General features: G+C 42.8%; 2 protein-coding genes and 2 non-coding genes across 13 annotated transcripts in view; 1 reads left to right on the top strand and 3 right to left on the bottom strand.

The window, feature by feature from the left end:
• Positions 1-817: 817 nt before the first annotated feature.
• On the bottom strand, positions 818-12,489 carry CCT6A (chaperonin containing TCP1 subunit 6A). The gene is made up of 14 exons (XM_034964140.3): positions 12,215-12,489; positions 11,715-11,778; positions 9,704-9,838; positions 8,410-8,583; positions 7,797-7,900; positions 6,113-6,223; positions 5,695-5,854; positions 5,517-5,599; positions 4,574-4,670; positions 3,801-3,948; positions 3,273-3,406; positions 2,376-2,478; positions 1,467-1,539; positions 818-1,209 (listed from the first exon to the last, which is right to left on the bottom strand). Exons 1-14 carry the CDS (start codon positions 12,349-12,351, stop codon positions 1,137-1,139), a joined length of 1,596 nt encoding a protein of 531 aa, XP_034820031.1. The 5' UTR covers positions 12,352-12,489; the 3' UTR covers positions 818-1,136.
• On the bottom strand, positions 3,615-3,747 carry LOC117981289 (small nucleolar RNA SNORA15). Its single transcript, XR_004672761.1, has one exon. It is a non-coding gene; the product is annotated as a small nucleolar RNA SNORA15 (small nucleolar RNA).
• LOC112440582 (small nucleolar RNA SNORA22) lies at positions 8,705-8,842 on the bottom strand. The gene has a single exon (XR_003028612.1). It is a non-coding gene; the product is annotated as a small nucleolar RNA SNORA22 (small nucleolar RNA).
• A 153-nt stretch (positions 12,490-12,642) lies between the features above and the next one.
• LOC103784930 (phosphoserine phosphatase) overlaps positions 12,643-14,800 on the top strand; it is a 40,275-nt gene continuing 38,117 nt past the window's right edge. For 7 of the 10 annotated variants that reach the window (XM_063605742.1, XM_034964175.3, XM_063605741.1 and 4 more), the window contains exon 1: positions 12,783-13,061. The gene's annotated coding sequence lies outside the window, so the exon portion shown is untranslated. Of the gene's footprint in view, positions 13,062-14,800 lie in introns of all 10 variants that reach the window. The other 3 variants (XM_055115980.2, XM_055115979.2, XM_034964178.3) reach the window with 2 other exon arrangements.

Genomic DNA, 14,800 nt, shown 5'->3' with positions numbered 1-14,800 from the left:
CGCAGGCTGCTCCACCACCCGCCCCGAACCCAACAGTTCAGCAGGGGGAAACTGACGGAGCGAGACGGAGGACTGGCCACACCACCTTCAGGACCGCCCAGGGAATTAAGGAAAACCACGTTGAGGGTCCCAGCCGTTCCAGAGGCCCCTTCACTACTTTTCTGAACCTTTGGACAGTTTTCATTCCCCTTAAGATTGCTTTTGTGCGTCATACCATCGCAAGAACAGAAAGGTTTCAACTTAACATTTATTGCACAACTCACTTCAGGCCACTGCTGACATCCCAAAACACAGCCTAGTAACACACAACTTCACCTTCAAGGACTGCAGAGATAGACCAACTATATATAAATAATCTCGTGGAAACGTAGTAATTTGGGTGAGAAAAATATGACGCTAGAGACTTTGGGATGAATATTTTGCCTAAGTTCAGAAGCTTGAAAATACAGTTGGCCTACAATCTCAAATTTCACCCAATAACCGTGGCCCTTAGTCACCACACCTTCCATCATCTTTTTACCTCTGCCTGTTTTTGCCCTTTACAGTTGCAGCTCTCTCAACTCCCTTGCCTCTAGTTGACTCCTCTTCCCATTTCCTACAACTTTGTGGCGGGAGCATTTTAGCAAAGCCATTTCAAAGGCGTTCGAAGTCCAACTGATCCAATGCATTTACTCAGAAATTTATACCAACAGGGATGCTTTCAATATTTTAAATTACTTGAGCATTTATATTAGCATAAAAATTTTAAAACCAAATGCTTAACAATAGGGTAGTTGGATAATTTAACATACGTCCACATAAAATTAAACCATTAAAATTTGCTTTTCAAGAAATATTTAATAACAAGGTAAGTAACATATGCTTATCTAACATGGAATTTTATGTCACTGCTGCTAAAGCAAAACATCCTGTTCACTGGATAAAAGACCTGCTTTATGTGTATACACTTCAGTGCAATTTTTAAAAATACTATAATTTCAGAACTTCCAAATTTCAACAGATGCCAGTGTTCTCTCCTTTTTTCATATGGGAAAATTTCTTTCAAAATTATTTGAAGCTTGGACAAAAATTCCACAGCTGTATTCCTCAGGATCACTTTGCAGTCTTCAAGATTCAGATACAGAGGAAGCTTCAATTCAACCTTTCAGAGAAGACATTCCAGCTCGCATGATCTCATCAACCAAGAGAATGTTGGTGGCAATCACAGTGCTGAAAGGGGGACAAAAATAAGATGGCTCAGATGATTAGGAGCCCTAATTCGACTCAACTTCCCACTTCCAACCAAGCTGCACACATTACATCCAATTAAATTTCCCCCTTCCCCTCTACACATCAGAGGGCTAGTTCAGTTTCCATACTTCCAGCTGATCACATTATTCATGGGGGAAAGGAGCAACTAAACAGAGAACACCAAATGAAAAAAGTATGATTCTCTAACAGTTTAGTTTTCATTTTCCCAAACTTACCAGGAGTGAAGAAGCTGTTTCTTTACACAATAGTTATCCCATACACCTACTTCTGCTGCTACCATTGGCTCACCTAAAAGGCAACCAAATCTTAAAATAAGTTCAGTCAGTAAGAACCAACAATATTGTGTGCAGCTTTGCTTATCACTGATGACTCATTTCCTCCAGTATTAACTATGAGAATTCAAAGCTTCTCTGTTAGCCCAATTTTCTACTCTAAACCATGACCCCCGTCCACAATATTTGATGAATGTCTGACTTATACTTAGAAGTCCTGAACACCCCTCTCTTCTTCTGGATACATTTCTGTTTACTCATACTGAAGTATAGCACTTCAACTATAATCTGACTAAAATGGACTGATCATTTCCCTCATTCTAGAAACCTTTTCTATTAATGTTGACAACAATAGGTCTTGCACATACTGCATGGAGGTACCTGTTATCTCCTACTTTGTACTTAATTTGTGTTGTTTTGTTACAGGAACCTAAGATCAGGGCTGTCACCATTTCACTAGATTTCTAGATCCCCTTTTCTGGCATTAATTGCTATCTTTAGCTGGTTTTCACCCATGAATATAATCACCACATCTATTTTCTTATCATAGTACTTGATTAAAAACTGAGTAAGGCAAATGCAATATGAAAATCCTTCAACATTAATCTGAACCATCTACCACCACTCAACATCTCCAAAATTGTATCCCCAAATTACTCATGTCTACTCGTCCCTTAATTATACCTAGTCATTCCATTTTTTATTAATATCCTATTTTATCCCATTTTAGAACCCAGAGTTCCCTAACAGCACTGGTGTCAAATTGCAAAGCAAAACATTTTTAATCTTTCCTGGCTTCAACTCACACGTATTACATCTAGTTTTCCCTCTACAACAGTTGCATTCTCTTACCTGTGTTCAGGTCCACACCCACAAGCTGACCTGATTCTGAATGTTCTGCTTGAATTTTAACTAATGTTTCCTGAAGGTCAAAACCAGAGTTCTGAGCAAGAACCTAAAGTAAACAAATTTAATTCTTGAGAAAACAGGAACTAATAACTGATAGTAAAAAAAAAAAAAGAAAAGAAAAAGAAAAAGAAAATCTCGGCCTGGTGCAGTGGCTCACGCCTGTAATCCCAGGACTTTGGGAGGCCGTGGAAGGTGGATCACCTGAGGTCAGGAGTTCGAGACCAGCCTGGCCAACATGGTGAAACTCCATCTCTACTAAAAATAAAAAAAAACCTCGCCGGGTGTGGTGGCAGGTGCCTGTAATCCCAGCTACTCGAGAGGCTGAGGCTGCAGTGAGCTGAGATCGCACCATTGCACTCCAGCCTGGGAAACAAGAACAAAACTCTGTCTCAAAAAAAAAAAAAAATCTCATTGCATAAAGACAGAACATTTATGTTCCCTTCAGAGAATACCAGACACAAGTTACTGATCAACTCTCTCAACTACCCCAAACCCAGCAGCAATACACCAGTCATAAATTATACATCAAAACTGGTATATAATAGAAAACAATGATATCAGTTTAAAACAAAAGCAAAAAGCAAGTTTGTACTCAAGTATAACCCCTAATACTGCAAATATTAAACTACAGGTTATCTCTTGCCATCTGCAATGTCAGCTATTCAGGCCTCCCAGAGAAACCAAATATATCTGGATGATGAGGAATACCTGTTCTAGAGTCAGAAAGAAAACTGATCAAACTTGCTTATCCAAAATCCACTTTATGAATAAATCCTACATTATCAGAAAGGTTTGATCAGCTGAATCTTTTGGAAGATTGACTGTTAAAAGCATGCACACCTTGGGAATAATGAGCAATGCATCAGCAAATGCTTGGACTCCAAGCTGTGCCCTGCCCTTTACACTGGGCTTATGTTTAATCAGGGCTTCTGCCATTGCCACTTCCACGGCACCAGCACCTGGAACCACACAGCCTGTTGGATGGGGGAAAAGGAAAAATGCTAAGAAAACTGCAGAACTAATTATGAATAACAAATAAAATATACATATGAAAGCCATTAATTTCTTACAAATTTACTATGACAAAATACAAGTGACTAACATACCAAATAGGAGAATGGTTCAACCAGAATGGCTTCACTAGCCACTGGCAGCTTTCAACAGATCAGTATTAGTTCATTTATTTGTATTCACCTTTAATAATGATATGCTATGAAAAACCTTAGCATACCATCAGTCATTCTAAAGGGAAGACTGCTTTTGCATGGTGTCTGGCTGTGTAAACTACTGATAAAAACACAGTATTTGGCCATGCCTTTCAGACCAGCAAAACAATATAAAAGAATTGAAATACAGTGAGGATCTTACCATCATCAATAGCATTTTTGACAGCCCTCAAGCCATCCCTCACTGCATCTTTGATCTGAGTGAGTGTGTGCTTATTTGGTCCTTTGATCAATAATGTGACAGAACGAGGGTTGTTACATTTCTCAATAAAGGTAAACTTCTCTTCTCCCTATGTGTAGAAAAAATATGATTTTCAAAAACAGGATTTGTGCAGAGTGAAGAGAGAAGAGGGACTTACAGAGAATGACAAGTAGCATATTAATAAGGAACAAACTTGATCACATTAAAGCAAATTATCTCCTTTTGAAAAATCACATAAAAGAAATGTGATTTTCCCCATCAATGGCTTCCCATTACTACATATAAACCTTCAAAATGTATATAAACAAAAATGTGATCCTGAATTTCAATTAATTTTTCTGCTAAAGACTTCATGAACCAGGCACGGTGGCTCATGCCTGTAATCTCAGCACTTTGGGAGGCTGAGGGTGAAGGACAGCCTGAGCCCAGGAGTTTAAGACCAGCCTGGGCAACACACTTATGAACCTGTTTCTACAAAAATTACCAAAAAAAAAAATTAGCCAGTCATGGTAGCACACACGTCTGTGGTCCCACCTGCTCAGAAGCCTGAGGCGGGAGGATCACTTGAACCCAGGAAGATGAGGCTGCAGTGAACTGTGATCACACCACTGCACTCCAGCCCGGGCAGGAGTGAGACCCCACCTCAAACAAACAAACAAAAATAATTCACGAGCTAAAAGGTTCTATTACCTTTAAGAAAAAAATACACTTACCAATGTATACTCATATACAAGTCCTGCATGTCCCAAGCAGTCAGGACTTAGGTCGTCAAAAGAATTCAGGGCTACCCCACCACAAGCAAGAGTCAGCCTGAAATAGCATTTTAAGGGAGATGGATAAGCAATGTTACCAGTGAATTTCAAAGATAAGACCAGTAATTTTTAGGAAGGAATTTTTCAGAATTACACACAAAATTAAATTTTAAAATGTACTTTAAGCCTTTCCATTTGCCATCAACCAGCTAAAATCTAGTCTTTTCTCTTAACCCTCCATTTAAACCACTCTCCCCAAGTTAGCAAATGAAATCTAAAAGGTGGACAAGAGCTCTTTATTAGCCAGGCATGGTGGCTCACACCTGTAATCCCAACACTTTGGGAGGTTGAGGTGGGTGGATCACTTGAGGCCAGGAGTTTGAGACCAGCCTAGCTAACATGGCAAAACCCCATCTCTACTAAAAAAACACAAAGCAATTCAGTGGGCATGGTGGCAGACACCCATAATCCCAACTACTCGGGAGGCTGAGAATCCTATGAACCCAGGAAGTGGTAGTCGCAATGAACCAAGATCATGCCACTGCACAAAAGAGCAAGATTGTCTCAAAAAATAATAATAAAATAAAAAATTTTTTAAAAAAGCTTTTTATCGTGGGGAGCTCTTTGGAAAAAAGTATACTGAATTCAGAAACAAAAAGTAAAATAATGTTTACAAGGGGCAAGGGGGAGGGAGAAATGGGGAGTAACTATTTAATGGGTATACAGTTTCAGTTTGTGATGATGAAAAACGTCCTAGAGATGGACAGTGCTGACGGGGTGCACAATGTGAATATAGTTAATGCCAATTAACTATACAGTTGAAAAACCCAAAAATAAAGTATAAGGAAAAAGAAATAATCCCAATTCACTTGCAAAATGAGTAAAAGTCAAATTACTCGGATACCTCTCCATATTTCTCCTTTTAGCTCTGCGCAGAGCGACTATGCCTTCTTTTGAAAGAGCATCTAAGGAAAAGGGGTCAATTCCCTATAACAAAAATAAAAATTAATTTCAACATCTTTCACCTTAAAAGTAAAAAGGATACATACTATTTAGTTTATACATTGAGTTTTCATTCTCACCTTTTGATTAATAACAACAAATCCTTTATCTGAATCGCCACAGACTTTCCTTTTCAGTTCTATTATTTTTTTAACTCTATCTTCAATGAATTTTCTTTCAGCTTTCACGAGTTTTTCTCTCTCTTCTGCACTCTTGTAAAAAAAGCCAGAATTCACTTCTCTATTAAGAAAAAAAAAAGTTACAGAAAGCAGGGAAACATTAAGAAAGTAGCTTCTGAAACTGGATTAGTCCTAAGATTTAACAGTTCACTGAGCTCCAATCCTGCCCCTTATGCATCTTCAGAGACTGTTTCCTATAGCTCCCCCAAACCAATTTGAGCATTATTGTCCTTACGGTGGGAAACAAAGTTTCACAAAAAAGTAACTCGCCTAAAATACGAAGCTTCTCCATTTCACTGTTAAGGGGCTATAAACTTACGTTTTTTCATACTCTAATGACACGTTACAAGTGAGGATGTATGCATCCTCCACCCTTTTCTTCATATCAGGATGCCGCGCTCCGTGGTCCAAAACAAGCCCTCTGATTAAGCTGTTTAAACACACACAAAATTATGGTTATTGATTTTCAGATGGGTGTTTAATATATTAAACACTGAAATGAGAAGGTATTGATATTTCACGCAGTCACATTTTTCTTTTTTGAGATGAAGTCTTGCTCTGTTGCCCAGGATGGAGTGTAGTGGTGCCATCTTGGCTCACCGCAAGCTCCACCTCCTGGGTTCACACCATTCTCCTACCTCAGCCTCTCAAGCAGCTGGGACTGCAGGCACCCACAACCATGCCCAGCTAATTCTTTTGTATTTTTAGTAGAGACGGGGTTTCACCGTGTTAGCCAGGATGGTTTCGATCTCCTGATCTCGTGATCCGCCCGCCTTGGCCTCCCAAAGTGCTGGGATTACAGGCATGAGCCACCGCGCCCGGCCTATTTCTTAAATTACCTGAAGATCCTACGCTGTACAGAAAAGTCTGCAGAGATAGTCTCACTGGTAGGCTGTCAAACTGTGATGACGTCCTTTAAAAACATGTTTTCTACCAAGCACCTGTAACCCCAGCACTTACGGAGGCACAAGTGAGAGGACACCTTAATCCCAAGAATTTAAAACCAGCCTGGGCAACATAGGGAGACTCCATTCTCCACACAGACACACACACCCCAAAGGGAAAACAAACATGTTTTCTAACTAACTCTTTGAAAAAAATATTTTTTTAAATTCCTCTACTACTTCTCATTATGCTTTGTACCTAGCAATTCAATAAATGCCAAATGACTGATGTTGTTCACTTTTCAGAATCATTCTAACCATAAACATAACATTCACCTTACTTCAGGAGAAAATATTACTAAAAACAATATTCTCCTAGCAGTTTATCCAACTTATATCTTCAGGTAAATATATAACATTTTATATCCAAAGATATTTTTAAAATTGCCATCTCACGCCTGTAATCCCAGCACTTTGGGAGGCCGAGGTGGGCGGATCACGAGGTCAGGAGATCGAGATCATCCTGGTTAACATGGTGAAATCCCGTCTCTACTAAAAATACAAAAATTATCCGGGCATGGTGGCGGGCGCCTGTAGTCCCAGCTACTCGGGAGGCTGAGGCAGGAGAATAGTGTGAACCCGGGAGGCAGAGCTTGCAGTAAGCCGAGATCACGCCACTGTACACTCCAGGCTGGGCGACAGAGCAAGACTCCATCTCAAAAAAAAAAAAAAAGCCAACTCTCTATATTGTACAAAGCACCCCTAAATTTCTAAACACAGTTTATTTTTTGTTTTTGTTTTTTTTTTTAATGGGACGGAGTTTCGCTCTTGTCACCCAGGCTGGAGTGCAATGGTGTGGTCTCAGCTCACTGCAACCTCCGCCTCCCAGGTTCAAGCTATTCTGCTGCCTCAGCCTCCCGAGTAGCTGGGATTACAGCCATGCCCGGCACGCCTGGCTAATTTTTGTAATTTTAATAGAGACGGGGTTTCCCCATGTTGGCCAGGCTGGTCTGGAACTCCTGACCTGAGGTGATTTGCCCACCACAGCCTCCCAAAGTGCTGGGATTACAGGTGTGAGCCTCCATGCCCATTAGTATTTCACAGTCTTCTACCACCTACCTTGTATCAGTTTCAGATTTATGTTTCATCTCCATGATCTCAATCATGAAGAGATCAATAGGTTCATCTTGCTTTTTAATGGCCAAAATGGAGTCCACTACAGCCTGCAATTGGAGAAGCATAACCGTTAAGTAAATTCAATTTGCAGCAGAAACATGTTGCTTTTCAGAAGGCTAAAGTAGACAGTTTCATTTTACAATTCGACACTGATTTAAGTCTTTTTCTATGAGCAAATAGAATACATTATATGTAAAAGGCAACAGCTGAAGTCATTTACATTTCTGAAATCTCCATCTGTAATTCCCAAACATTAATTAACATTAACATTCCTCTTGTTTTATTAAAAATACTGGTAACTGGAAGCTTTCTAATAAAAAAATCTCCACTTTATAAACCTTTTAAAGAAAGCTTCAATTTTACTTTTATAACCTGGTTAGGTATACTATTATTTTAATTTCCTCATTTTTAGAGACACAGATTAGGTATCATTGCCACAAAAATGAACCTACACAGCACCTTGTAATTGAAATTGGTAATCATATTCATGTTTCTACTATCAGAGATTTTCTATATAGGTGTACTACACCAGACACAGACAAAATTTAATACATACCTCTGTTAAGACATCTGCAAGTTCAGCATGAACTTTAGTACGAAGAGATGTTCTGGCCACATCTATAAGTGTTTCCCTGTCCATCTCTCTGCTTACTTTGACTTCTTCCAAAAACTGAAGGGCCTTTTCCTTTGCAGCTTCAAATCCTTCAGTGATTATTCTGGGATGAAGGCCCTAAAATAAACACACATTAACACTTGCATCTTCAATTAGGTGCAACCATAGTTCATGATAAAGTTCAGGTAATTATTGAAGGAGTGTTCTGGATCATCATACCTTTGAACACGAGGTAATATAATGTGCTGGCTTTCTGAATACATTTAAAAGGACAAATATTCCTTTCAATGCAGAGCAGATGAACAGGTAATGAATGCTCTAGCACAGGGTCAAAGCCAAGGGAACTATAAAGCACACTTGGGTGTTCACTGTGCAAACCACTCTGAATCATTTCAAAACCAACACTGTGTCCCAACAACTCACAGATGGTAGCATTATCCTATCTTTATTTTCTTTTTTTTTTGAGATGGAGTTTCGCACTTGTTACCCAGGCTGGAGTACAACGGCACAATCTCGACTCACCACAACCTCCGCCTCCTGGGTTCAAGCAATTCTCCTGCCTCAGCCTCCCAAGTAGCTGGGATTACAGGCATGCACCACCACGCCCGGCTAATTTTTGTATTTTTAGTAGACATGGGGTTTCTCCATGTTGGTCAGACTGGTCTCGAACTCCCAACCTCAGGTGATCCGACCACCTCGGCCTCTCAAAGTGTTGGGATTATGGGCGTGAGCCACTGCGCCTGGACTATTCTATCTTTTCTATAGGTAATCTCAAACTAACTCACATCATTTACTAATAAAAATAAAGATGTCTGCTCTCTTTCTCCAGGAAATTCTGACAATACATTCATATTCACTGAGGTTTGCTTTAACCTTGGAACTAGTCAGGGCTAAAAAAGTGGAATTTATCCAAATATAAGCTTTTGGTTGCCTTTTTCCTAACAAATATGCCTAGTCCTAAACATTCCATTTTTAGATCTCAATTATTAATCTACACTAAAGACAGATGCAAATCACATAGGCAATGCAACTTGATTACAAAATTATTTTCAGGCCAAGAAAGGTTCTATAACCTGTCCAAGGTCACAATTTGTTTTAGACCAGGATAAAGACCCAGATTTAAGCCCCCTAATTCTACTGTATGACCTCAGCTACTATTAACAGCACATCAATTTGTATAAATATCAGACACTTCCTATATACAAAAAAAAATTACAGAAACAAGAGTTGTGCATACTTCAGAAATGTAGAGATCCGCCTGTTTCAGCAGCTCTCCAATGATTAGGACATTAGAAGTCGTACCATCACCAGTTATATCATCCTGGGCTGTTGCTACCTTTGCTATTAAGGAAGCTGTTGGGTGTTGAATTTGCTGAAAGTAGAAAAAGAATGAATCACTTAAAACAATATGAAGCAGTCTAAATATACCACAAACAAAATGCAGGAAGGGCCTCTTTGAGTGCTATCTACTTGAAAAAGCTACCCAAATGTTTGGCTACAAATTACTTTGATTAACTATCATGCACATGCAATTATAATGATTGAAACGTCTTCATGTGTAATTTATTTCCCAGGTTATCTCTACTTTACAGATGAGGAAGCTTGAGGCTCAATAGAAGTTTACTCAAGATGACAGAGCTACCAGTTAACAATACCACATAATTGTACATCCTTGCCTCTTTATGGCAAGTGTAGAGCTCTAGTGAGAATAAGCCAGGTATCTCCTAAAGGGCACACACATTATAATTATTTTTGTAGGTTTGTAATTTTTTCAAAGAAAACTGAAAAACAGACTTCTGGAGATTGGAGAGAGGTTCCAATGGGACGAGACTTCTGAGGTGGTAGCAACAATTTATTAGCTACAGTGGTGGTTGTGTGTGTCCATTTTATAATTATTTCTTAAATTGTAAATGTTCAATGTGCTTCTCTCTACCTACGCTGTATTTCTCACACACTAAAACCCAAATAATTTTTTGTTTTGTTTTGGAGATAGCCTCACTCTGTCTCCTACACTGGAATGCAGTGGCACAATCTTGGCTCACTGAAACCTCAGTCTCCCAGGTTTAAGCGATCGATTCTCCTGCCTCAGCCTCTGAAGCAGCTGGGACTACAGGCGTGCAGGACCACACCCAGCTAATTTTTGTATTTTTAGTTGAGTCGGAGTTTTAACTATGTTGGCCAGGGCTGGTCGTGAACGCCTGGCCTCAAATGATCCACCTACCTTGGCCTTCCAAAGTGCTGGGATTACAAGCATAAGCCACCACACCTAGCCCCCAAACAATTCTGAAGTCAAGTTTAACTGTGGCTCCACTTTTCAAACACGGGACACCACTGAGCCCACTAAAAACAAAAACTACACCTCCTAGGTTAGCAAGTCCTTACTAAAGATATTTCCTCTGGATGTTGATGGCATGGTATACCACTAGCAAAACCCTACATATTATTCTGAACTCAAATCAGCAGGAAATAATTTCCTTTTCTTGGATTTGAACTGCTAAGTTTTGGGAATTTAAGCATGAGTAAAAAGCATACTCCCCTCAATAATCTAATATTCTCCATCCCTAAGACTTGCAAAGAGACAGATTTATCTCCCCTCCAGTCGGAGATAGAGATGAGACCTAACAGAGAAACTGCTGTTTTAAAAAGAGAAAACCCAGCTGGGCACGGGCCTGGTAATCCCAGCACTTTGGGAGGCTGATGCAGGGGGATCGCCTGAAGTCAGGCGTTCAAGACCAGCCTGGCCAACACGGTGAAATCCTGTCTCTACTAAAAATACAAAAATCAACTGGGCGTAGTGGCGCGAGCCTGTAATCCTAGCTACTTGGGAGACGGAGACAGAAGAATCGCTTGAACCCGGGAGGGAGAGGTTGCAGTGAGTTGAGATTGTGCCACCGGACTCCAGGCTGGTCGACAGAGCGAGACTTCGTCTAATAAAAAAAAAAAAAGAAAAGAAAAATCATCCTCATGCATTTTGCCCATGTGATTGTATCAACCTCTCTTAATTTTTCAAGTTTTAAAATAATTAACTTTAATATACAATTACAGCCCTTTAGCCCGGACTGTGAATGGCAAAAAAGCAGGGATTCAAAGGCAGGGCTGTCAGACTCCAGGCACTCCGGACTATTACTGATTACACGCCACTTCTGAATGTTCTCCTACCTTGAAAATGGACACTGCAAATCTTTCTACAAAGAAAACATTCTACGGAAAATCAAGACCTTTCTGACCTAGCCCAGAGCACCTCTCACCATTTCGTGAAGCAGCACATTGCCGTCTTTAGTAAGTTTGATGTCTCCAGCGCCAGAAACGAGCCTGTTTAAAGGACAGAAATGAACCAGACTATGACTTTTTCAACGATAACTAAAAGTCCCATTAGAAAACGGGCTTTTCCCAGATTTTAGGGAGCTAGGGATGTGGGGCTAGTTATCTCCAGCAGGATGGAGGACAGGTGCAGTGCCCACCCCGTCCCCACAGAGATTGTGCCGAGTCCTCAGGGTGCCTGGAAGCCCCAGAGGGCGGGGAACGCCGCGCTCTAGAGCCGCTTTGTTCTCCGCGGAGACTGCATCGATGCGGGAAGAAATGGCCGGGACGGTGGGGCTTAGCAGGGACACAGGACCGACCCCGGAGGACGCGGAGAAGGACGGCTGCGCAGCCCCGAGGCGGCGGGCTCCAGTCCGCGGTCCCGGGCCCGCCAGGTGCGCGGCGGCGCGCGGTGCCCGCCCGGCCCTCCGGTTCAGCCCCGCCTTACATCTTCATGGTGCCCTTGGGCCCCAGGTTGGTCCTTAGCACGTCCTGCAGACCCCGCGCCGCGCTGATGTTGACCGCCAGCGCCGCCTGCGCTCGGGCCACCTCGGCCTTGGGGTTCAGGGTCTTCACCGCCGCCATAGCTGCTCCAGCGGAGGAAAAGGAAACGATGCTGAGTGCCCAGAGCCGGCGCGGCGTGGCCGGGAGGAACTATCCGGGTCTTCTGGAAAAGTCGGCCCGTCTGGCCGGCCCCCAGCGTGCCCGCGCGCCGCCGCCATTGGGCCACAGGTCGTCCGGCGCCCGCTCATTGGTCCGCGGCTGCACGGCTCCTGCGGTCCCACCCTTCGCGCCGCGGCCTCGTCGTCATCGCGCACGGGAGGAGCTTGTTCCCGGCATTCCGTGCTCCTTGGTTCCGGCGTTGGAGCTCTGTGGGGCCCAGCTTTGCGGACCCGGGAGCTCGGGACGCAGGCGGGGCTTGTGCTCCGCGGGGGCAGGCGTAGGGTGGGCCTCCTACCGCCCCTAATCTCGCGGTTTGTTCCGTTTCATTGGAGCTTCCCGGACCGTGTGCTCGACGGTGCCCTAGGTGCCGTGGGGCCACACGCGAGTCTGATAAGCACCCTCCCCCGGGATCATGCGGTGCTGTGAGGCCTAGCGAAGATGAAGATAGAATGCAAGGTAGAAAGTGCTGGATACCTTTAGAAAGCTGCAGGACTGGTGCGATGGGAGTTGAGACGTAAGAACCTGCCCGTCCGTAGGGCTCTGGATGCTGCTGAGGCCCGAGGCCCCTATGGCAGATTTGAAAATTCACCCTTGTAGAGTCATTCCTGCCTTTGAGCGGACTCCCTTTTAAGGTAAATTTCCAAAGAGCTCCACAATTGTTTCCAGTATCCAGTGTCCCGCCAAATACCAAGGATTCAGTAACACGTGGTATTTTACTTTATTTATTTTCTTTTTGTAAACACAGGGTCTCACTATGTTGCCCAGGGTGGTCTCAAACTCTTGAGCTCAAGTGATGCTCCTGAGTTCAAGTGATCCTCCCGCCTCGGCCTTCCAAAGTGTTGGGATTACAGGCGTGAGCCACCGCGCCCGGCCGTATTTTATTTTTAATAAATAACGGAAATTGTTCTGAATTCAAAAGGCACCAAAGGGCATGTAGTGAAAATTAAATCTTCCTCCCACTTCTAGTTCAACACTAGAGACAAGCAAAGTTACCGCTGGGTACTCTATGAATTTTCGGAATGCTTTCTGAATTTATAAACTTACATATGAATATAATCATTTCCCCACACAAATGGCAATTCATAATACACACTGCAGGGTGTGTTATACTTTAATTGTCTTGGAGATTGTGCCATATCAAGACTAATGGGAAGTCCTCGGTAACAGCTGCGTGATGTTCTTTGTAAGAATGACTCAACTAGGGGCCAGGGCTGCGTGGCTCACGCCTGTAATCCCAGCACTTTGGGAGGATGAGGCAGGGGCATCACTTGTGCCCGGGAGTTCAAGACCAGTCTGGGTAACATAGTGAGACTCCATCTATACAACAAATACAAAAATTAGCCGGGCGTGGTGGTGCACGTCTGTGATCCCAGCTACTTGGGAGGCTGAGGTGGGAGGATTGCTGGAATCTGGGAGGCGGAGGTTGCAGTCAGCTATGATCTTGCCACTGCACTTCAGCCTGGGCTACGGAGCTGACCCTTTCTCAAAAAGAATGACACAACTAACCGGTCACCTACTGACTGATGTTTAAGTTGTTTGCAATCTGCTATTCAGACTGCAGTGAATATCTGGGTATATGATGCTCTTAGGTGGGTTTGTGTATTTGAGAATCACAAAAACATCTATATATGTGACTAGTAGCACTGCACGATAGAAGACTAGTTATTAGTTCCATAGGCATTACATGGTGTGCATGCGGATTTATTATAACTGCTGTTAAAAATGTTATGAGGAGGCCAAGCATGGTGGCGCACGCTTGTAATCCCAGTACTTTGGGAAGCTGAGGTGGGCGGATCACTTGAGGTCAGGAGTTCAAGACCATCCTGGCCAACATGGTGAAACCCCGTCTCTGTAAAAATACATTAGCCTGGCCTGGTGGTGTGCATCTGTGATGCAAGCTACTTGGGAGGCTGAGGCATGAGAATTGCTTGAACTCAGGAAGCAGAGGTTGCAGTGAGCTGAGATCGTGTCACTGCACTCCAGCCTGGGCAACAGAGCGAGATTCCTCAAAAATAATAATAATAATAATAAAGGCCAGGTACAGTGATTCACACCTGTAATCCCAGCACTTTGGGAGGCTGAAGCGGGTGGATCACCTGAGGTCAGGAGTTCGAGACCAGCCTGGCCAACATAGTGAAACCCGTCTCTACTAAAAATACAAAAATTAGCTGGGCATGGTGGCGGCTGCCTGTAATCCCAGTTCCTCAGGAGGCTGAGGCGGGAGAATCACTTAAACCTGGAAGTTGGAGATTGCAGTGAGCGGAGACTGCATTACTGCACTCCAGCCTGGGCAACAACAGCGAGACTTGTCTCCCAGGCGACATCTGATGGAAGCATATTAAATACATAAATAGGTGTTCTTGATAAGGGG

This window comes from Pan paniscus, chromosome 6 (assembly GCF_029289425.2).
Source record: "Pan paniscus chromosome 6, NHGRI_mPanPan1-v2.0_pri, whole genome shotgun sequence".
Lineage (NCBI taxonomy): Eukaryota > Metazoa > Chordata > Mammalia > Primates > Hominidae > Pan > Pan paniscus.
The sequence above is the reverse complement of the archived record's forward strand: the minus strand, read 5'-3'. Positions and strand labels throughout refer to the sequence as shown.

Coding starts and splice junctions, on each gene's coding strand:
- CCT6A (XM_034964140.3), bottom strand. CDS start 12,351: ATGGCGGCGGTGAAGACCCTGAACCCCAAGGCCGAGGTGGCCCGAGCG. Junction 7,901..8,409: donor TTGCAGATGTCTTAACAGAG/GTATGTATTAAA, acceptor CTCCAATTGCAG/GCTGTAGTGGACTCCATTTT. Junction 5,600..5,694: donor TTGTTGTTATTAATCAAAAG/GTGAGAATGAAA, acceptor TTTTTGTTATAG/GGAATTGACCCCTTTTCCTT.